General features: G+C 33.2%; 1 protein-coding gene across 1 annotated transcript; it reads right to left on the reverse strand.

Moving 5' to 3' along the window:
* Positions 1-247: 247 nt before the first annotated feature.
* LOC111425490 (transcription factor CP2 like gemini) lies at positions 248-24,788 on the reverse strand. The gene is made up of 10 exons (XM_023059557.2): positions 24,497-24,788; positions 17,433-17,535; positions 17,128-17,372; positions 16,838-17,067; positions 16,579-16,785; positions 16,250-16,513; positions 12,120-12,175; positions 1,458-1,605; positions 970-1,166; positions 248-913 (listed from the first exon to the last, which is right to left on the reverse strand). The coding sequence occupies exons 1-10, from the start codon at positions 24,786-24,788 to the stop codon at positions 625-627; spliced, it is 2,031 nt and encodes a 676-aa protein (XP_022915325.1). The 3' UTR covers positions 248-624.
* Positions 24,789-24,861: the final 73 nt, after the last annotated feature.

A 24,861-nucleotide genomic window follows, 5' to 3' on the forward strand; every position in this document is an offset into this window, starting at 1 on the left:
TTTTTGCCATGGCACTTAAATTGCAACAAAAACATATAACAAAATATAAATCTTAATACAAATAACTATTAATACAAGATATGATTGCGAAAACATTTGTTAGCTTAGATAGCGGTTAATTAGGAGTGTGTTAGCTCTTAAAACTACAAAAAATTCAAATATTAGTTAAAAATTAATTCATATTCTAAAAAATAATTGACCCAACAAATTTATAAATTTATGAATACTTAATAAAAGAAATTACAAATAGTTTTGATTAAATTCATTGAATATTAATACATATACAAAAATTAATTAATTGTTAATGTGTAGCACCTTTAAATGGATACATAAATCATTTTAAATCTAAAATTAAATTTATCTTAAATATTATAACCTTGAAGTCTAAAAAAAATGTCTTTGTTCCAAGGCATGTCTCAAGGCCACTTATTTTTATTATTAAACTTCACTATATTCGTCTAAAAAATAGTTCAAAACACAACAATCCCCAAAAATGGTCCCTTCAAATTACACTAACAACTAAAAAAATCGATGATTTGTACTTTTTATCTTTGATGTAATGCCACGACGTTGCACCCTTAGAATAACTTAATTATTCTTTTGTAAGTTCAAAGTTTAACATTTTTATTTACTCGCTGGTTTCAATAGAATCACATAGCTTTCATTTTCTTGTAACACGTCCAAATTGAACATCGATTCCTCTTTGAAGCGACTAATAACGTCATTGCTCAATAAAATATGAATCGCCTGAGGTCCTTGTACGTAAACGTTACGTATCTTATCGGCACCAACTCCAAGCATCCCCGCAAGTTTTTGAATAAGCTCGTTACTGCTATAGTTTGATAAGAAAACGGCATTGAATATTTTTGTGTGTTCGAGAGAGACGTAAATAGTTAATTTTGGTGCTATAGCCCTAAAAAAATAATTTTATTTGTAGTAACAAACATAATTAATACATCTTTTATTTACTTGACATGAAGTGCGTTGTACAAACGGATTCCATCAGCTTGTCCGCATATTTGAATTAGATCTTCACGAGACATACGCAACATATCAGCACCGGAAAAACTGGAGAAGATGTTGATGTACTTATCGAAACGATTTGTTGTTAACCAACGTAATGTTTGTTCTGGTGTGGATACGTCGAGTAGAAAATCAGAAGATTTCTAGAAAAAGTATTTTATCTTATCACCTTTTCTAAATGAAGACAAAGTCAAATTATATTAAAAATCAAAAAATAAACACTTAAACTTTAACAACCTATACAACCATCTTTTTATTAGAAATCGTAAATAAAACATAAATTTCAATCAAGTAGTAACATTGTATAATGGTAAATCGACCGGTTCGTACCAACGACGAAGGTTCATTCATTATTTATAAGTTTATTTTCATTTTTGCTTTGGGACACGTGTAAATTCTTTATGTAAAAAAAATGTATTAAAAGAGAAACTTACGCTGTCGTCAACAACAGGAACAGGCGGTGGCGAAGGATCGTTTATGACGTTGTTGGTTACTTTCGGAGACGGTGGCGATGGCGGTGCGATTATTTCGTTCTTGGGAGAATTCTCAATTGGTAGAATATATGGTTTTGCCGGTGGTGAACTGTAATTGTTTAAAAGATAATAATAATAAGCTATGAATAATTATTAAACGATCGTAAACAAAATCAAATTAAATGTTAGTTCCGGTTAATAGATAAAAAAAGAATGTAGAAAAAATGATTTGTATTTATAAAAACTGCGCTGTATTCATACATATATGAAGTTTATTTTTTTCCTGCTATAGGTACTACGTGTTTTGTTATTTTTAGAATTAATTAAAATACTTCATAGCGTTTTCTGTTGCAACGATAATCAAACAATGGCTCGCGAACATGTGGCTCATCTAAAGTTTTGTTATTTCTAAACTAATAAAAAGTATGATTTTTTTTTAATTTCTGACTCTCTTAGGCCCACTTTTACCAATTTCCTAATAAACTATCTAGGGGATAGTTAAGTACTATAGTTACAACGCTTTTAATAAGCTCTCCCATTGGCTAAGAACTGGATTTATCTATGGGATAAATTTAGCAAGAGGTGGTGAAGTGAGGTTAAGAAGTTTGGTGAGCGTTAAGCATATCGATCGGAACCAGTTAAGTACTATCCTATTCAAATGTACCATCATTTGGTTATCTATCCTGAACATTTCATAATTAAATTTGCAGTAATGAGGAAGTTATAACGTTTTGTAACTGACGACTTTGTGTCGAAAAGAAATTGAACGGATAGTGATTTTGCGAAAAGCCGAATACCGGATATTCGGCATCCCCTTCGGCTGGATATCCGGTTATCCGGCGTATCTATCCGGCCATTATGATTATAAGTTCTGAAGTGATACCCTACATTGCCACATTATTGCGATATTTGAATAAAAATGAAATTAATAAGAAAGCTGATAAGATATGTCAATTTATTTGGATCCAAGATACAAAATGAACTTGTTTGATACTGAACTCACGAAGTAACTCTAAAAAGGGGATACTTTAATTAATAATTGGTGATATTTCCACAAGGATCCTTCAAGACATAAATTTTATAGCGAATTTTGAAAGTTATCGATGAAAATTACAACATCGAAAATTTTATCAAAACTTCAAATATTGTTTTCTCAAAAACTAAAAGCTATTTTTCAAAACGGGTTGGTTCATTGGAAAGAAGACCCTTTTATCAACACGTTGGGAAATTTTCATACTCATATTCCAAGAACTTGATTTTATACGAATTTTTAAAACTGAATCGGCGAAAATTGCAAAATTCGAAAAAATTGTCGATCATTTCAAAAATGTATTTCTCAAGAACTGAAAGTGATTTTTCAAAACGGTTCTTTGCATTAAAAAGAGGATACTTTAACTAATAATTGGTGATATTTCCACAAGGATCCTTCAAGAAATTAATTTTACAGCGAATTTTGAAAATTATCGATGAAACTTGCAACATCAAAAATTTTATCAAAACTTCAAATATTGTTTTCTCAAAAACTAAAAGTTATTTTTCAAAACGTGTTGGTTCATTGGAAAGAGGACACTCTTATTAACACTTTGGAAAATTTTCATGCTCATATTCCAAGAACTGGATTTTATACGAATTTTTAAGACTTAATCGGCAAAAATTGCTAAATTAGAAAAAATTGTCGATCATTTCAAAAATTTATTTCTCAAGAACTAAAAGTTATTTTTCAAAACGGCTTGTTGCATTAAAAAGAGGATACTTCAATTAATAATCGAAAGTGATAACAGCGACAGTTCTGTTAATAATGAATGTGATGATGAATTATAAGCGAAGAGAAGAAAACTAGACGAAATTGTAACAAGAGATTTTATATATCGTATTTGGATTGTTACAATGAGGTTGCTAATGACAAACCTGACATAAATAAATTTGTATTCAATGAAAAAAAGTGCTATTGGGGTTGAACTTGATTATTATCTGCCGTGTCCAACACCTAAAAGAGATACTAATTCCTGTGAATGGTGGAGAACTAGTTGTAAGTAATATGTTTTTAATATTCGGCCAAGCCGGATATTTGGTAACTATCCGGTATCCAGCCGGATATCCGTTCCACCACTAGTTCTGACTATTAATCACATCATCTGGAAAATAGTACCAAAAGAAATGCACCCTGGCCTTTTAGTCAAAATTGCTGCAAATATCGGTGCATGTATTTTCCAAAGAATACAAATATTGGAAATTGAAACAGAGGAAATGTAAACCATTAGGTTTGCAAAGCGCGCAGCGACAAGGACATCAAAGGAAAGTAAGATTAAGCTTGATAAAGCAAAAAATGATGGAAGCGTCAATATGTACAGAAAATCAGTTAGATATATGGTTAAGGAATCGATGATTCCATCAAAGTATTGTCAAATACACTCGAAACTCTAAACATAAACACATTTTGCTTAAAATGTGCGTTTTCAAAATCAGTGCCAGAAATACCTGTCATAGTGTTTTTTTTTTTCATAATAAGTACTGAACAATTTTGACACGAAGTGCCTAATTTATTATCAAGTGGCTCTACAAGCACTAATTTATGAATCGACATTAAGAAACAAATCTTTTTTAGCCGTCGATTTAACCATTAAATGGTACACCATTTTTATATTTACAAAATAGAAAAAATATTTCACTTCACCGTAAATTCAGTTGGTACACTTGAGTTGCATTGGTAACGTTTGTAGTTTTCAAAATTGTGATTGTCTTTTTTATTGTAATTTCATATTAATTTGAGACGATAGGCGATAAAAGAGTATAAGAAACTATAAGAGTATAACAAAAGGCAACAACAACACTACTGAGCAAGATAAATGTATAGCATATGTATAATATATATACAAGTTTTGTGAATCATTGAATCCAGATGCATTTGAAAAAAGAAGAACAACTAAGAGCCTGTTCCTAGTTACTACGTAAGAAACTTTTCTTAGATAATAGTGTCAGTTTTGATGCTTGCTGATTATAAACTATCTATATTTCCAGTGTTAGTGAAATCAATCACAACTCTGTAAAAGGTACTTCTCGAAGGTGTATTTCGATCAGGAAAACGTTCTCGATACAAAGCTATACTATCAGCAACTTTTCTGCCACTTTCTCCATAAATAAAAATCATTTCGACTTTTTCCGCCACACTTAGAGTATTAATGATTTAATGACTTAGTTTAAACACTTTGCCTTAATGTAAAACGATGGAATTAATCAGAATTTATTGCCAAGCAGTTTTTATGCAAATTTAGTTACCTGTTACATTTTAAAACAATTCAACCAATTAAGTCTCTGAAAGCGATATTCTGAAAATGCCGACATAAGCAGTTCCACGAACTCTTGTTTTTTATGCGTTATTTTATTATCAAATTGACAAAGGCGAAGAAATGTCGGAACCTTTTAGACCTCTTTCCGAAGGTATTTCCGACGAGCCAGGTCACCCGATGTACTTAAACAGTATTCTAAGAATTAAGAACTAAAGACAATGTATCGAAGCGGATAGGAAAATGTCTAAAAATTCGTAAACGTTACATTTTAAGAGTATACATTTTTAGCTTTCTTTCTAATGGTTGAAATATAAAAGAAGTTTACAAATTTAGATGAAGAGTATGAAGATGCTCACATTGTTTGTCAATCACGATATTAGATTGGACTTGATTGATTTGTTGTTCATAATTATAATATTGCGTCAAACAAACACGGGCAGTCACGATTTGAATTTAAATGATTCCGGAGAAATTATATAAGAAATAAAAATCTTGAATTTGTTGTTTTGTATTAATAAAGTTTAACAAATAATTAAGTAGACGTTTAATATCCAGTATTAAAATCCAGCTTTGTTGGTTATTAACCAAAATAAAATAATTTGAATCTATATGTATAGGTAATAATATAGTAATTCTTCAGTTGGTGTCGGTTTTCGAACAATTAGATGCACTTTTATGGTTTTTATTCAAACATTCTCCAATTTGTTAATGAATCAACATAAATTTAAAACAAATAAGAATTGTTTCCACTTCATTAATAAAGCAAATTTATCACGTTTTGCAGAATAGTAAATCATGGAAACTTCAAGTATGTTAAATAGCTTCTACACTTTCATATTCATTTTCATACAAAGGCATTTAAAACTTAAATCACCTGATAACACATACATATGTATCGCTCTGACGTGATGTTTGATGTGAGCTGAGTTCCTCTTCATAATTGCTTTCACGGTGGGAGCGTGAAGCCTACACAAGTTGGCCTTCTGCCGGTTCTGTCTAAGATTGGGGTGTAGACGAAGGCTGAGTCTTCGACCGACCAATTGTGCATCCTCGACCCTTGCGAGATTTCTGCTTAGCGTATGTATAAATTGCGCCTGCAGAACATACTCGCACTCGGTGATGGTCATAGTATGGATCAGTAGGAACATCCCGTAAGGAGGGTGTCTTGAACTTCGAGGTCCAGTTTCAGTGTACGTTTCAGATAAGGGCCATGCAGTTCCTGCCGTGACAGAAGTAGATTTTCTCCAAGCTGGATTTTCTCTTTACTGCCTGCGCGCTACCGCTTATTACACTTTTGTCATCTGATGTAGAGGAGAAGTAGTACGAAGACCGGCAAGAAGGTGTGCTTAGAGACCTTCTCATCAATTTTACGGGAGCTGCTGTCGGCTGCGGCTTGCAGAACTTTTCCGTGCACCATTCCTGACGATGACGAGCCTTGCTTCCGCGCGGTAATTTAAAAAACACCATATGAAAAACTAGAACCACTTATTCAATGAGTCAGACTGGTAACTTCCAAATAAAAAGAAAAACTATTTCGAAACACAAACGTTTTGCGATTTATATACTACGCACACAATCGCACGTCTTAATTTAATAGTCGCGAATCATTTCACCTCAACCGTTGCTTATACACGCAAAAGTAAACGCCGCAGGGGCACACCGACGAGAACATAACCTGGCGCAAGGCGAAAACGCACTGCACTGCAACCTATGGCGCGGGGAATACACTTTAAAAAGTAGCGGCTGCTCCGGCGATACACGAACGGAACGTGACCGGATTAAACCGGTTCGGCCAGGAACGGGCAGTTCAATTCGGTAGAGGGAATCGAGTATGGAGCGGCGACGGCGAACTCGGCACGCTTTGTATTCGCAGCAAAACATTTGCGCTTTCCTTTCCGCTCGCTATTTTGATGCGCAACACTATCTATTTTTAGCAAACTTGAGTTTTTGTTTATTATGTCCCCTTTACGCTGTTGTCAAATTGGCAAAGTCATGTGGTTTGGTTATCGTGAGAAGTTCGGCGGGGACTGGTTTCGATTCGTTTCGATACGTTCGTTGTTCCGGATTTGGTCCGATCTGGTCAGGTTTGGATTGCAGTGCATTTCATACCAAGATTAGAGGACACGGCAATTATCTATTATTAACAATAATTATTTTTTGCTTGTGTCTCAATTGCGCAACAGTATCCGTAAATAACCAATCACCTTGAATTTATATTTATTACATTACTCCACAGATCCATTAGATTAATCACCACTTTACATTAAACAATTCAATTCATTTTCATCAATTTTTTTTCAACAATCATTTTTCGCTTATTTGATATTGACGTTGATTTGAAAGTATGTCAACGTTCCTAGAAAGTACGAATAGTAATTCATTCGAAACGCATCTATTTTCGCGCAATCTCAACCGCTATTATCCAGTTAACCCAGGCAGATTTCGTGCCAGAAATTATACAAACGACCAGTTTAGAGTTTGTGCAGTTATTACTACTGATGAAAGAACGTCGCCAAAACACTTAATTAAGATTCATTAGACACAATTTCCAAATCTAGCCCACCTAATAAACATTAATCGGTAGTAATAGTGTCTATGCGTCGGTAATTGTTACTGCCAATTGTACCAAATTAATTCTAAATTAATAAAGCGATTTCGCTTTTTTGACATTTGAACCTCCCACAATAGTCTGGACTATACCAGATAGAATACAGATAGAGAACCTTTTTAATTCAGGTTAAAAAAGATTTTATTGTTTAAATTTTTATTTTTAGATTTCGATGTCATAATTTGTATTGAATTTGTGGTTGTTTTATATCTAGTATAATCTGGTAATTTCATAGATTTCGGCAATGATAAGGAAACTAACGTTAATTTTAACAAAAAAAGTTATTTGCAACAACCAAATTAGCGTCAATTATGTTTCTAAATAAATTCTTTACTCACAAAGGAATTTAGTAACAATTTTGCGTTAACACTTCGTTAAATATTTGCGAACCCAAAATAATTTCTTAAAAAAAAACTTTTATTACTCAATACTAAATGCAGTGTAAACTGGAACTGTTATCGCAGATTGTTATCGAGATAATTAAAAAAACTTTTCCGAGTAGTCTTTCATTGCAGATTGCAGAAGACATATTTATGCGAAGTGACGCTCTCAAGTTCAGTAGAAAAATACCACGGGGTCCCGTGACCGTTCAACAATAACATGCGATAATTCGCGGTTCAGTGTTGCGTTTTGGCAGGTATTAACTTGATTTGTCCGGATTCAACGATTGACCAAAAAAAAACTTTGCTCGCAATTCCAGTTTATGTACTATATTTAACTCCGTTTATATTCTTTAACTCTGTATGCAACATCGTGGAAAAATACTTTAAAAGCGATAACGAGAACGACTGGGGGGGACGATAACAAAAATGCAACCGATCAGTATTCATATAGAAACTAATTTAATTACATCATTATGTTATTGCTTTATATAAACATCAAAAAAAATGAATCAGAAATTTTATAATTTTTATCTTTAGTTCAAATAAAACACAAATCAAAAAATTGTTTACTGTATTAAATCCAATTTAGGAAATGAAATGGTCATATGAACAGGATTAACTATCAATTCCAACATAATAAAATGCGAACGCGAACTGACAAGATTCGGTTTTAACCGCATAGTCCAGGTGCAGCCGCCCAAGTGTACAACGTCATTCGGACACGAAACTTTAAAGCCATAGAAGGATGGAGATTACCCGTTAATCTGGTTCTAATGTTTGCTAAACGTTTCGGTGTTTTTTATTACGTGTTCGCGTGACGAAACGGTCGTTTTCGTTTCTTTTCTCTGTTTGGTGTATTAATAGAAACCGTTTTATTTATTTTAAATGGGCTTAAAGGCCGCCCATGATTCGTGACAATGTGCAGGGATGTACCGGCTCGAACCGGTTCAATTAACCAGTAGGCGTTGATAGTTTGTATTCATAAATTCTTTTTTAATTCGCCAACTTTTTGATTTTTTTACTATGCATAAAGATAACTCTAGTAAAGGGTATGAATTGACTCTAAGGATGTTTATAAAAAGAAAAGATAACGCTGATAAATACAAGTATTATCTATAGTTTGTATAATATAAGATTTGATTAAAAGAGATATGGGATGATTCATTTGAATAAGTTATATAAGCGACGTGTTAAGTGGTTTGTAAAATCAGTATTGTAAATCTGGTTGCATATTTCTTTTAATAACGCGTTGTTGATTCAAAATCTGCTCTTTACAACATCTTCATTAAAAGTATGTAGGACAATTGCGTTTGTAATAAATGAGTCTAATGAATGTTGCAGCCCGCAGTGCCAATTTTACCAGCAACCCACATTCATAGCAGTTTTTAAAATGTGCTAAACTCTTTGGGGTGAATGACTTTGTTTAAACGACTACTTAAAATAAATTGAAAGATCTAATGACTTCCTTCATTTCATAAATAAACACAAATCAATAACTATTCCATGCAAATTGAGTATTAATGTTTTTGTAATTTTTGCTGTTCCAAATAATTTTTACATTTTTATTTTTAGTACAAGTTCTTTTGCAAATCACGCCCATCAATTCAGAAGTGAATTTCTAGTAAGCTATATCTTTTGCGTGGACTTAAGAAAAAAAAAATAAATAAATTATAACTGCCATTGGAAATCATCAACTCAAGACCAGAGTAGTTACTAGCATAACTTGTCGGGCTTTAGTTGCATCTATCATTATTAAATTACGAGGGAGAGATTTGGTGCAGGTTGTCAGTTATGATCCAAATCAATGTAGGGTTTATGAAGGCTCATCAAAACGTAGATTACATTCGAAGGAGTGCTTCTACACAATGAAAATTTATTTGGCTAAACACCTGTAGTCCCAGTACATATTAAGGAAGTTTATGAAAATCTCAAACTTTTGCTGGAAAATATGAACTATAAAAACCATTCTTGAACAAATTGTAGAGATTGGAAATAGAATTGAACTTGGCTGGATAAAAATCAAGTTGTAAAAATCACATTTCACTAAAGCGGTTGCAAGAAGTGATTACTTCCAATACTTAGGACAAGCCTTCCCAAAATATCTTCTTGAAAATTTAAGGGGATTTTTTTGCGGATTGAAGATTACAATTTTGTTTAAAAAATTTGTGATCAATCAAAAATTCAAAGTAAAAAACTATGGTTTAAACAATGTATCAGAATTGAATGGAATTAGGGTATAATATGGCTGTGAGCTTCATATTGTATATCCTCATACTCGTTTTATTTATGAACCTTGATGAAATAATATTATTCATATTTAAGCACAAGTTGTTGTAAGTGATACAGATCAGACTGCAAATAAGTAAAGATTTAGTTCTGTATTGGAGAAATCGCCACTAGGTCCGCGGATGTCAACAACCAACTTTTCGTTAATATTGGTATGATGAGATTTTCTGTGGTGCATCTAAACGAGTTGTTGATTTGTAAGTGAAGGATATGAGGCTCAACATTTTTGGAAAAATTCTTTTAATAATAGTTCTGCGAGCTGCAAAAAATGCTAAAACTTGAAACTCGAAATTTATGGAATGCTAAAAAACGCAACTTATTGTACTATACTGTAATGTACATATAGCCTTTTTAGCCGTATCCTAAATACAATATAAAAAATAAAAATTACAAAGTTTACACTGTCTATACGTACAAAATGATACCATTACATAATTTATTTTCAATAACATAAAAATTCTTTGTTAAGAATTCAATCAGTTCTTTTGAATTTCTGTTGGCTATAACAAATTGAACTTTATTAGCAGACAATGTTACTTGAGAGCTTGTAGTTGGAATATACAACGGATGCTCACAAAATACACTCAGCGGCATAAAAAACGCATCACCTAAAATAATGACCAATTTCAAACTGCAATAACTTTTGAACGTATTGTTCGATTTGAATAAGGTTTGTTTTTATTTGAAAGATCTATCCTTTGTCAATATTTTTGTAGGTGTCTTCCCCATTTTGGCGCTCTTCAATTTCAGCAATGATGAATAACGCTAATGCATGTTTTCTTCCTACAATTTGAAGTTTGCTGTGGGATGCTTCGACAACAGAAATTAATTTTAAACATAAAGAGCTTGTAGTTTCGTCTGTTCTAATCACTTATGTTTTTTGTTCAAGTTTATTGTTGTTAACACCAAAGGTACAAGCTCTAAAGCATAACGCAGCTTCAAAATATTTCAGTGACGTTTAGTGTCGTTAACATCATTGACTGTTGCTAGACAAGAAAATGATCGATATATTGTAACGATCGTGTTACGAAATCGACATACCACAGCAGTTGAGATAAGAAATCGTCTGGAGCAAGTGCGTCGGGTGAACGTGAGTAAACGCACAGTAAGAAGGAGATTTGAAGAAGCGAGGTTAAGATCATCGAGACAATGCAGAGTGGCGAAACGTACTGTTCCCAGACGAATCGAGGTTCGGCTTGTACTCTCCAGATGGTGGAGTGAGAGTTTGAAGAAGAGCAGGAGAGCGTTATGCATGCTCCCATACAGTCTGTATAGTGTCCCAATACCTGGATGATTTGCATATCAGCAGAATGGAATGGCCTGCACGTAACCCTGATTTAAACCCCATAGAACACATGTGCGATATGCTAGGGAGACAAGATAGAGCCTGTGGTGCCGCTATACAAACGCTAGATGATCTCCGAATAGAGCTAGAAGAAGAGCAGCAAGAAAACCTGTTTTGAAGTATACCTCGAAAGATTAACATTATCATTATTATTAACATTTTATTTGTTTACTTGATTCACAGTTTAATTAAATTTCATCGACATCCTTGACTTGCTTTAATTTCTGATGGCGTTGCCGAACAAGCTGCGTTATCTTTTAGAGCTTGTAACTTTGGTGTTAACAATAGAAACTTGAATAAAAAACAAAAGTGATCAAAACAAATGAAACTACAAGCTCCTGATCTTTAAAATTAATTTCTTTTGTCGGTGCACCTCACAGCACGCTTCAAAGTGTAGGAAGAAAACTCGCATTAGCGTTATTCACCATTGTTGAAATTGAAGAGCACCAAAATAGGGAAGGCACCTACAGAAATATTGGCAAAGGGTAGATCTTTCAAATAAAAACAAATCTTATTCAAATCAAGTAATACGTTCAAAAGTTATTGCAGTTTGAAACTGGTCATCATTTTAGGTGATGCGCTTTTTATGCCGCAGAGTGTAGTAATCAAAATGCGATGTGGCGGAAAGATATTTGAAAATATGCTTAACATTGTTCTAGTCTTATAAGAAATACGTGAGAAATATGTGATTGATATAAGTGATATTGTACTTACCATTCGTTTGTGTATGATGTAACTGGTGAAAACGAATTGAGTGATTCACAGGATATCTGAAACAATTCATAATCATATTTTAAATATTTAGACAATTCTCATTTGTGACATTCACTATTTTTTTTAATCTTTCTTTAGCTGGACGTTGTTAACCAGCCCGTGTCTCTCAACTGATAAAGACCTAATGCCACAAGAGGCATGAATCCTTCAATCTGAGCAGCTTTCCAAGATAATGTCTATTTTTTGAGTATATAGAGCATACTCAAAAAATAAGTAAATGTAATTAATAAGTAATGTTTAATTGTAATTCGACAAATTTAAAGGATTCATTTTTGAAAATAGAGATGAGACCAGTATGTAGTACTTAACCCTCGGATGACGGATGCCTTGATAGCGACGCGCGAGTCGAATACCGGGTCAATTAGACCCACATCAAAATAATATTTTGTTAAGAAGGGAAAATAAAAAATGTACTAATACAAAATATTATAAACTAGTTTATTTATGTTGAAGAACAATCTATACATAGAATTTTAGTAGGTACTGTATGATTATGACATATAAAATTATTACATTGTTCACATTTTTTACTATATTTATTGTCGTTTCCCACACAAACATGACAACGTGATCGTTTTGAAGATGTTTGTGGAGTCTGATTCTTTCTTCTTATTGGTCTACCGTACGCTTCAAATGCTTGTGCTATGTGTTTATGTAACCCTGTTGCGTTGTTTTCGAATCGTTGTGCCCGTCGCTCAATATATTCTGTAACTAACTCTTTTGCTAAAATCTCAAGAAATATTTTTCGTTTATTTTTCATAGAACTTTTTGACTCCCATTCAGGGTTTTTGGTTATCCAAATAACCAATGCATTATAAGCTGCAATATCTATAAAATTTTGAAAGAGAGACATGGGCCAGCGTCTTGTGGATCGACGACATGTGTATTCTCTTAGTAATTTATCTAGTGTGTCTACACCACTTTTTGTCGAATTGTAGTACTTTATAATTTCAGGTTTGAAATTATTTTCGGAATTAGATATACTGAATTCATGATGTATACTTGAAAGTAAAACAACACATTTTCGTATCTTAGGTACATATGAGACTAAAGTCAACTTATTTGTGAACAGAAATTGCGATGAATATTGTTCTCTATGATAAGTGCCAACAATAGATTTTGGAAGATCTTTTCTATTTTTGCGAATTGTGCCCACAAGAAAGCAACCATTATCTAATAAATATTCCGCTAATATTATGCTCGTAAAAAAATTATCTGTGGTTATAACACGATTAGAATTCTTCCAAAAATCAGTTAGTTGTTTGACAACGCGTTGGCCTTGATCCTTTTCAGGAATTTGTCCGATCTTACCCAGATAAATGTCGAAATTGCAACAGTAATATGTTTTGGCATCGCAAAGTGTCCATATTTTTATACCATATTTCCCTGGTTTTGACGGCATATAAACTTTGAAGGGACACCGTCCCCGGTATGTAACTAGTTGTTCATCTACTGTACCTGTATTTGATGCCTCGTAAGATTCCCGACAATTTGCCGCAAACATATCTGATACTTCCCGTATAGGTGCTAATTTATCCACTTTTTTTCTATCTTCCCGGGTTTCCGTATTGTCAAATCTTATGAACCTCAGAATATCTTTGAATCTGTCACGTGCCATAACCACGGTATACATCTGCCTTGATAATACATTGTCTTTTCGCCATAAGTCGTTCCTGCTTTCACGAGATTCTCTAAATCTTCCGATGAGTAGTAGAAGACCTAGAACTGCATATATTTCTATGGAATCTACTTCTTTCCAAGAGTGAAAGTCAGTAGCGTAATGTGCATTGGCTCTTTGATTGGTGTGTGTAACAATGTTTGCAATGATACTATCGTCCATGAATAATTTGAAACATTCTTCTATAGATTTTACATTTCGACTTTTATTTGTCAAAGAGCCACTTTGATGAACACTCTGTGGGCATTCAACAGATTTCGGAGCAATATATTTCCATGTACGATTACAAATCGTTTCACTTCGGTTATCATTATCTTCTTCATCTGATTCCGACGCAGTAAATATATCCGCTTCACTATCTTGCATTTCCGGTTCCACATCGCTCATTGTGCTACATGATTCTTCCTCTGAAAACTCATCGTCTTCTTCATCTCTGGCAAAATCACTAAAATTCGTAGTGTTTTCCATGTTTTTACGCAGTTGAAGTAAAATGCACTACACCTCTATCGGTTCACTCGCTTTCTGACTCAAATATACAAATAAAACTCGAATTAGGTAATGAGTCATGATACCCAGTTCCGCGCCATGCATATGTGCAAAACCCCCGGCGCCAGATAAAAAAAGACGCCGCGACGCCGCCGCAGCGTTGGTGAACACGTTCGTCGTTTGAATAGTTACTACGTGTACTCACAAAAAAGGCACTAAAAGTCATCAGTTTACAATGTAGACGAAGATTTTATTTAATCATTACAGAAACAATGAAATTGAAAAAAATGCAAAAATAAATGATCACATTTCATAAGGAATTAAATTGGCATGAACTGACGTGCTCATTATTTTTTACCTGATACCGTTCAACCGACACACGTAAAATTTCTGGTAAGATTGCGCTGAAATCCCGGGTCACAATGACCCTGCCTTCGCCGGGCGAGGGTTAAAAACAGATATTTAAACCTGTCACCAAAACAACAAGGACGAAATAGACATGACATCGTGACATTGACTCCGATATACAAAGGAGAATACTTGATGCCAATAGAATCATCTCCAGAATAATCAAAATTAGGATATATAATACTCTAATCATTAGGCTGGTTTTTGACAGAAAATTAATCAGGTATATATATATTCGGACCAATATATGAGCGAAGGGAATGGCGAATACAAAGGAACGCGAAGATTGAAGGTATCCTACAGAGACAAAACATTGTACGCTTCGACTCTAACATAACAGGGAGACGATACCAAGATTGACCTCGACATCGCTACAAGGATGGACAGGGGAGAAATTTTCGGAGGTACGAAATTGGAAAGACAGAACTGCACATCAGGATGGATGGCGCTTGTCTTGAAGCAGGTTAAGGTTTACCCCTTAAGAAATTGTACATACTGACATTACCAGGCGTAAACTGTCAAATATTGACATTTTTGCCAAAATTAAACAAAGAACATTTATTTTAATGTATAGTAATCTAAATATTTGATGTTGTAGTTGTGTGCCACAACTATATGACTTGTTCTAAACTGATTATAATTTGAAATTTGTTCTTTGAATGATATGACAAAAAAACTTTTCACTCGCCCAGAATTGCCTTCTGCAATGAAGATAAATATAATTTTTAAATGGCGTTCAAAACAGAGCGTGCATAAGTCTTAATTACCTGGATCACATCATTATATGTGATCCAGCTAATAAAGAGTTATGTACCAGGCGCATTGATGATTAAGTAAAAGTTGATTAAGGGCTGGTTCAACAGTCGCAAGATAATCTCGAGATAAGTATTTCTCAGTATAACTTGAAAAGTCAATTCCCGTCAGTTTAAAGGTCGATATATCGAAAACCGTTATATGAAAAAAATTGATGAGGTTTTGATTTTTTTTTTCGCAAAAACTATCTAACAAAAAAATTTGAATTTTGAACAGGTGTTAGCTTGATGTGTTCTTAATCAGGTGCATACTTTATGACTTTTGGCATGGATAGTTGAGTAGACTATATGTTACTAGCTATATCTAATTAGACTATCTATCTGAATTTGGACCAGGACAGCGCTACTGCATGTTATGGTTTATAAATAAAAAAAAGTCTTATATAACTGATTTCTAGAAGTCCTGCATCGCTTAGAATTTGTTGAACACACTGCAAATCATCCTATATATAAAATCCTTATATCTATATATTAATGTTAGGTCGAAAATAGAATGATATCTAAATCATAAGGTATTACAATGTGTTAATTGTTATAACAATGTTATATAATATTATAATACCACATGGAGCTGCTTCACCATCTTCCTTTTAACACAATTATTGTATTTACATTTATTTAAATTCTATCCTATATGAAAACTTTTTCTAATTTATTATTGAATTATCTTTTTAAGTTCTACCTACATCTGTTAAAACTGTGCATTCATAGCTTGGTTGAAACTTTTCTTGTTCTGCAGCTGGTCTTTTCATTATTTTGTCCCTATCTTGTTTGTGTTTCCGATCAGCACCCTTCAATTTGAAGACTTTTATCTGACAAACGGCCGCATGAAGACGTTTTGGAGTTTCGCTTCCCTCGGCTCCCTGATAAGTTTCAACTTGAATTCGAAATGGAACTCCTTTTTCTCCGCCGTGTTTCTTAGCTGTGAATTCAGTACTGATACAATTAACCTAAAGAAATACAAGAGAAAATATAATTTTTTATGTCGCGATTATTTTTTTTTTAATTTTTTTACTTTTATGTAAACTCCAACTTCTTTGGTTGGATCCCAATTAAAATGTACAGTGTTTAACCCGGTTTGAACGATATTGCATAATCCGTATGAAAGAGGAATGTCCACTTCTAAGATTTTATCACCTGGGCGTGCATTTTGCCATAATTTCATTTGCTCTTTTTCCATGTATTGCAAACGGCGTTCGTGGAAACATATTTTTATGACAGACTGCAAAATTAACGAGAATTAGCTCAGCAAGGTTAATTAATATTTTTTGTACCTTCAACAATTTTCCGCGATATGTTGATAAATCACCAAGTTTTTTCAATTTAATCTCGTAGCTTTGTCCTTGATTCAAATAAGTTAAAGTGTCCTCATTAACTTTTGTTGCAATACTTGTAGCAGCTGCTAGAACATATTGAAATCTGCAATCTTCTCCAATTGTTGAAGCACTTGAAACAACACCAAAACCGTCTTGCGATAAAGTAGGTGAAGAGGGAATCAGACTATCTATAATTCAAGATTTATTTTATTTAGCTTATAATAATTTGTTGATTTAGCCAGGCTTACTTTCGATGGACGTCTGAAGTCCTGTATTATAACCGGCTTGACCCAATAATTGGTGCAACGTTGTATTAATTATAGCATTGCTATCACTTATTGAGTTTCCACTTGTGATTACTGTTCCTTGAGTCGTGACTGGAACTGTATTATTTTGTCGGGTAATATGAATTGTATTGACATCGTTGGAAATTGGTGGCGACGGAGCTTCTTGTTTGAAAACTGTTAATCCCGATATGGACAAAATAGAATCGCTGAAACAAATACATCTTTAATTTCTTTAGTTAACCAGTTGGGAAACAATTTTCTTTTACCTCATATTATACGAAGTATTGGATAATTCTGAACCTAAGCCTTCAATATCGGCGTTAAGATCCGTAATATCGTCTACTTGCCACTGAGGCATTCTTGAAGGTCCTAAAAAATTGAAAAGAAATTAGCGAAATTAGATATTAACGAGAAATATGATTCTGATTAGAGGCCAGATGGTTACTATTGGTGATTATTGGTTCACATTTCTAGTGACACATTATCAAAATGAACTACAACATTTGACCTTGCATCCGCATATTGAGAGCGTGTTGATAAATAATCGGGGTTTTTGCCTCTTGTCAAATCAACAATATTATTTCTGTTTTTTAATATTTTTATTACGCGATAATAATAACATTGCAGTAAATATGATTATATTTTGAGTTGTTTGAGAAGTCAAAACTCAACTCATACACATCACATATAGCCTTCAACAATCGCAATTGTCGCCTATCTTTTTGTCTAGAGAACCATTTAACACAATAGGTCATGTCGTTAGCAATTGACGTCATGCGATGTCAGTTTAACTTATCGGCCGATTGTAAATTATACAACTCAACGCATCTCTTTGTATTTCTCGAGCAGATGATGTTTCTCATTTTTTGTGATAACACAAGCTTTAAAATCTTTGTTGTTGTATTTTTTTGTCAGACCGTAAACAATTCCCACATGCAATTATATAGAAGAAATATTCAGAATATTGATATGTTTTGTTAGTCATATCGATACTGCGCATTTTATCCTTGAATGTGATTGTGTTTGTACGCGGATTAGTGAAAGATTAACGTGTGGTAATTTATTCTAGGTTTTAATGAAAGGAACTTTTATTACGTTTCTTAGAAACACAACTTGTTAGTAGTTAATGAAGAAAAAAATACTCCTTTTTTTTCTTATGGTATTTCAATCGATGAATAGATTGTTTTTGAACTTTGAAACTCTTATTGATATAACGAATTCGACAAGAAATTTCTTGGAAATTCAATGACTCAACAATAAAGTAAAACGAATCTTTGCATTAGATTTGTTGTGCCTGGAAAATACATTTTGAAAAAACAGTTGTGTTATTTTATACTAAGTGAAATAAAAGGTAATTACTAAATTCAGTATTTATATAAAATTTTTTATAGTCACTTATGATATTCAGCACAATGTTTCCATAACGGTTATTATCAAAACGAATCGATCGGATAAAATTAGGGTTGGTACTCGAATCTATGAAAGATAATGTTGAGCGTAACTATTGACTCATTACCAACATAGAGGGTCTTCCAAAAGTAACGGAGTAAATTCTTTAAAATTAGTAGGAAAAATACATAAGAATGATTGGTGACTTTGATTTTAGACATCGTTTTTTAGACTTTAATTTTCAATCATTACTCCTCAACACACGACTGCTTGCCAATTAAGAACTTAACTAAAAATGCAAATTGATAAGTATTAACAATGGCAAAATTAGAAGCCAATCTACGATAAACTGCCGTCAAAATAACATCGCGATGAGTCACTATCTGAATTTCACAATGAGTGTCAGGACCATTCAACGCAGATTAAATAAAACAGGACTCATGGGAAGAATTTCTCGAAATAAATTGTTGCATTAGAGAAGAGAAGTAGAATTAATGAGCTGAGTTAACTTTCACAAATAAGTTATTAATACAGGTCAATTTAAGTGAAAATGGTGTTTGACAAACCGAAGTTCAATAGGATAAGATCTGGGGAGAAAATGTATGTTCGACGCCGTGCTGCGGATGAGAAAATCGATTACTTATAGACGAAAGCTACTGTTAAGCATATCCACCTCCACGTGGATAAAAGAATAGATGCAGAGATTTTCGTAGGGATTCTACAAAATTTTGCTAAACCAATCGCAATTTCATAGTAAGATTCAAGGGACATTATAGAATTTGAACATGATACGTTCAACAATATTTCTGGTCGGTAATGCTTTGCTAATACAAGAAATAACTTGAACTGTTTTGCATCATTATAAATCTCAAATGTAGCAACATCGGCTACGATCTTTCATGACAAACACAAATATATTATCGCTGCCTTTATCTACATCAGTTTGTTATATGACAAGATCGCGATGTTCTTTACCCACCAGTCGAGACAATGAAGTCGAGGTCGATTGTGAACCGAGACGCTACGACAATCACATTGCATCTCTTGAAAGGCACAAAAAAATGCCTAACAGAATAAATCTGGTTCTGAACGTTACATTTGTTGTAAAGAGAATTCTCGATAGTTAATAATAGTTAGGTGGGGAAATTTCAGGTAAAATTAGGAATTTTTTTCATTTATTTGTAAAAAATATTACTTTGGATTAAGTCAGTTCGGATAAGGTATCAGAACCTGATTTAAGCACTCAAAAAACGTTGTACTGTAGGATGATGTGATTTTAGCAAATTAGTACAATCTCATTTCATAAATTTTAATGACACTCATACTACTATATCAAAAACAGCTAACACTTCTTTTAAAATATTCAACCACAAAGATAAAAATTCAAAATGGATATTTGGTAGTCTTGCAAAAGTCTTGCAATCAATTGCAAATAGACTTGGTCACACAATATCTTTTTAGTGGCACTGGGAACTCAAACTGAAACTTGTTGCCCAAGTTGAAAAACACTTCATTTTGAATAATCTTTTTAAGAATCTTTCTGCACAGGATTATGGGTTCTGTAAAAAAAATGTAAGATTGATATCTATTCATTCCCAAAGTGTTAGCTTTATCACTTCCTCTCCAATATCTTTTACTCGACATGTGCTTCTAAAGTAGTACAAACCAACGTTGCCAAATACAATTAAAAAGGGGACGGAACGGGATTCCAGTCTTGCCCAAATCTATTACTTAACGTATTAGTACAATCTTATTATGGTATAAACGACACTTAACATGACTTGTGTTGCTTTAAGTATTTTTCTTAGATAAACGGAAATATACAAATATATTTTTGGACGTTCTTGATTTTTGAATAGCGTTTTAGAGGAATAAATTAAAATAACCCAACTAACCCAACCCAGAACATCAGCTACTTTCAAAAGTAGTTCGTCAAAGTAGTCATCACTTGATAAAAGTTGTTGCACTGAATAAAAGTTTGTATCCAATGTTTAAAAGGACAAGATACGAATAAATATGAAATCTGTGATTTTATCTCTATCGACCTGTATAGTACGATTCCTTGTCAAGCGATAGTGAGAAAATATACTATGCACACAGCACTTAGAACTAAGTGCTCATCTGCTAGATATGTGTGTGTGCAATACTTAACTCCTATATGTATGTAGAATACGACTACTTTTTACGACGACTACTAAATGGCAATGAAAAGCCAATTTTTCTTGACTTGTCTTAGCAGTCGCGTGACCAGGAAAGAAAATACTATAATTTAAATGTAAACGCCCTTCAGATTATGCTGGTTATGATAATGTTGACTATATTCCAACATTTGAATTAAAAGGGAGCAAGAGATTTCGTTTAACTGGATAGACTACATTAAATGTCGTAAGTGTAATATGTGTCTTTATGTTAAAGTTTTTGGTTTACCGGCGATGTCAACTATGATAACAAAAAAAATGGTTTGCTTATGACATAGAGTTTGGAAATCACAGTATTATCATTTTTTATACAGTGTGTTTGATTTCAGCTGTCACAGCAGAAATCTTGATTATTGTTGGAGATATGACAAAATGTTATAGAAGGAAAATTGCCCCACGTTTAATATTCTATTATCTGCCATATTCTAAGAAACAATTGAGCATCAAATGTGTTAGATACAGCAGATAAATTTAAATTTTTAAATGAAACGTGTCCAATCATCAAACTGTCCAACTGTCACAGCAGATGCCTTTGTTACTGTTGGAGATATGACAAAATGTTATAGAAGGAAAGTTCCCCCACGTTTAATATTCTATTATTTTCCATATTCTAATGGTGTGTTCACACATTGCGTGGCAGCAACACATGGCGTTCGCAGGACATAATTTTGCCACGCGCAAAAATGGACATGTAAACACATCCAAGCACCATGCAGCATGTCGTGCAATCGAATGCCACGCAATGTGAACATGAAATGTGTTAGATACAGCGGATAAACTCAAATTTTTACATGGAATGTGTCCAATTATGAAGCTATACAATAATTTAGTTACAATGATATACCACATTAGTTGTAACATGCTCCGAGTCAAAAGCGTTACTATTAAGAGCATTGAAAACAACGCATTCATTTAATTTTCATATTTTCGTACTTTTCTGAATATTTATGCATCTGATAGTAAAAGTGAAAGAAAGCTTTTAAAAATTTAGAAGAATGTTCTAAAAGAAACTTCTTTATGGAAGAAATAATTTCGGCCCCAAGTATCATGAACAATATTTAAAGCAGACGACGTCTTCGAAATCTTCACTTTTGCTCTCAGATGTATAAATATTGAGAAAAATATGAAAATTAGATGAATTCGTAGATTTCCATGTTGTTAATAGAAACGCTCGAGATTCTGAGCATATTATAAATAATGTGATATGTCATTATAGCTTTATTTTTTAATAGTTTTATTATACGTAACAAAATTGGGCACTTGCTTTTTTGAATATGGTAAATAATAGAATGTTAAGTATGGAGCAACTTTCCTTCTATAACATTTTGTGATATCTCCAACAATAGTCGAGATATCTGTTGTGACTGATTGAGTAATTTGTGATTAACCTTTGTACATAATTTTCAGAGATCTTACACGATTTTACATTCACAATTATTTAAAGTGATTTTGTTACTATCTAATCATCATTTTATGGAATGCAAAAAAGTGCATAATTGCGTGTTATAAAATTTTGCCCACTTCAGATTTCTACTATCCATGCCAAAAGTTAAGGCGAATTAAGGAGATCGATGTCTTCACAACCGCTAGACGAAAAAAATTGCGGTAAAGTTTGATGTAATCACTAAATATTTCCACCATATCTGAATTTGAACCTTTTCGGCTCTACGGTTTTCGGAAAAGATGGTGCTGGTGCGAGTTCCAGAGAGAACGTCGCGCCTTTATTTCTTTATGTAAGTAAGATAAAGGCGCGACGTATTATCTAGAACACACCATCTTTTCCGATTGGCCGGAACCCCTCTCCCCCCGTACTTTTTCATTTAGCTCGCGATAAAAAGAAAACCGCAGTGCCGAAAATGTTCAAATTTAGATATGTTACCTGGAAATGTTTAGTGATTACAACAAACTTTACCGCAATAATTTTTCATCTAGCGGTTGCGAAGATATCGTTCTCTAAAGTGGGGTCCTTGACTTTTGGCACGGACAGTAATAAAGTGTAAAAGACACTTTGATAAAAATTATTCACTAAAAATAGATAGCTTACAAAATTTTTTTGAAATAATTTTATAAAAAAAAACTACTTATTACGGAACACAAAATTTAAGTAAAAAAATCTGAGTTGCTTTATTGCATTTTTAACGAAAATTTAGTTATTTACAACAAGTATCGTGTGCAAAGTGTCGAGATAACAAGTTTAAGATAAGGTTCCTAACTGTTTTACAACAAAATAAGTATGTTTTTAAAAACGGTGTTTCGAAAGTTCTATTCCCGTCGAAATGTCTCTAATGTTCTGACGTCAAATGAGAGCTCGTTAAATGAAACGAGATTATCGACGATCTATCAGTTCGCTTAAATATGTATAAAACTGGAAGATATGTGGCCTTATGTACATCGCGATCTATATCTAGAAGCGGACCGACGGTCTTGCGTAAAAAGTCGGAGAGTTATTTTTGATGGAAGCCACTCCAGTTTTCTTTTTAAAACCAATGAGTCGATAAGCATCCAGTTATTAAAATTTAATAATAGAATGAACGTGCGTAGACAACACGGAGGCTTTCAGGAATTTTTTTTTTGTAAATCGAGATTTATTGTTCGTTTATATCAAATGGGACGTATCTTCAATCATAATCATGATAAATTGGTTACGTAGAAAGATATAAAGTAGATCATACATGTTTTAAATAACTTTTTGTTGTTATATTAAAGTTGCAATGCGCTTATCTAATCGATTATCTATGTCACATCAACTACCAATCTGAATTTTATAAACCTCACGTTATTAATCTCGTTAATAGTAATAAAAATCGTTTTTATATTACAACGTGAATGTAATTTGAATACTTTATTACGAACGTTTTTGTGGTATCGATAGGTTTAAGTACTTAAAAAAAAAGAGCACGTGATTGGTTAACAAAACCTTCTAACGGAAAATTCCATTTAATTCGTTTTCATTAAGCCTCGAAAATGAAGACCATCTTGATATATTTATTACGTCCAGATAATTTACCGTTAAACGGGAACTGGCATAGATTTATCAAATTCCCCAGAGATAAATAGATCTAATTATAAAACAGAAATATATAGATAGAATCTAAACAGCTTTTCGACGTGGTGAAATTTTTTCATATCTCAAAATTTAACGCCATTGTTAAACACTAAAATATTGTATGTACACATCAAAAGATTGCTAATTAAAGATAAGGAAACAGAACAAAGTAGTTTTAAAATAAATATTATTAAGTTTAAGTTAGAATTATGGAAAATATTTTGAAAACGAATTATGTTTTCTATAGTGCGTATCTAGATTCTTCTAAATATTATTATTCTTCATAGAATCGTTCGAAAATTATTACAATTTTAAATTACATTCGAGTTTGATTAATATCGGAATTCTAAGAATAAAAATTCTAATAAATATTGAAATGAATATCCATTTGAAAGTGATGTCACAAATGTGTAGTCTAGAAGACATTATTCGAGTATTGATACGACTCATTATTACGACGATATGTATGTAATAATCTGACTTGACCAATATTTGCTCGTTTGCAAACAAACGATAACCGACATGCGCAAGGGTAAAGTATCAACGGGTCGTCGTCGATGTTTACTCTCTATACTTTTATTGGTGTTTCATTCTTGGCGAAACTAGTACATTTTGAATAAAATGGGTGTACGATGATATTAAAACAAAATTTCGTTAAACAATTCATAAAATGTTTATTAATCACGCATTTACTTACCACTTTGGGAATCCACTTTCCTACTGGAATTTTGATGATTGTTGGAATCTGCAGTTTTTAAAACTTTAACAGCTGTGGCCTTGATCTTGGTCGTTTCCGGTACCGTGTGTTCAGGTTTGCGCTTGCGCGAGTTTTTTCCGCCACCGAACTGACTTTCGTCGATCTTAAGCCCGTTGGTCCAGTTAAAGTATTCCTCGTTTTCCATGTTAACGTCTATGGCCAAATTCCAATTGTTCTTCTCGACGCCGTCCTCTACGATGATCTCGGCGTTCTCGTAAATTTGGAAATCCATAATACCACAACAAACCGAACCGGCGCGCTTGGGCTCGGCCCGTTCTAAGATCTACAAAAAAAAAATCCGAAGA

This window comes from Onthophagus taurus, chromosome 7, assembly GCF_036711975.1.
Source record: "Onthophagus taurus isolate NC chromosome 7, IU_Otau_3.0, whole genome shotgun sequence".
In the NCBI taxonomy this organism is placed as follows: domain Eukaryota; kingdom Metazoa; phylum Arthropoda; class Insecta; order Coleoptera; family Scarabaeidae; genus Onthophagus; species Onthophagus taurus.

What these genes read in the sequence shown, in the direction of transcription:
- LOC111425490 (XM_023059557.2), bottom strand. Translation starts at nt 24,788, where the DNA reads ATGGATTTCCAAATTTACGAGAACGCCGAGATCATCGTAGAGGACGGC. An exon ending in AATACTTCGTATAATATGAG is followed by an intron (nt 17,373 to 17,432) that starts GTAAAAGAAAAT and finishes TATTTGTTTCAG; the next exon opens with CGATTCTATTTTGTCCATAT. An exon ending in ACATCATACACAAACGAATG is followed by an intron (nt 1,606 to 12,119) that starts GTAAGTACAATA and finishes AAACAATTACAG; the next exon opens with TTCACCACCGGCAAAACCAT.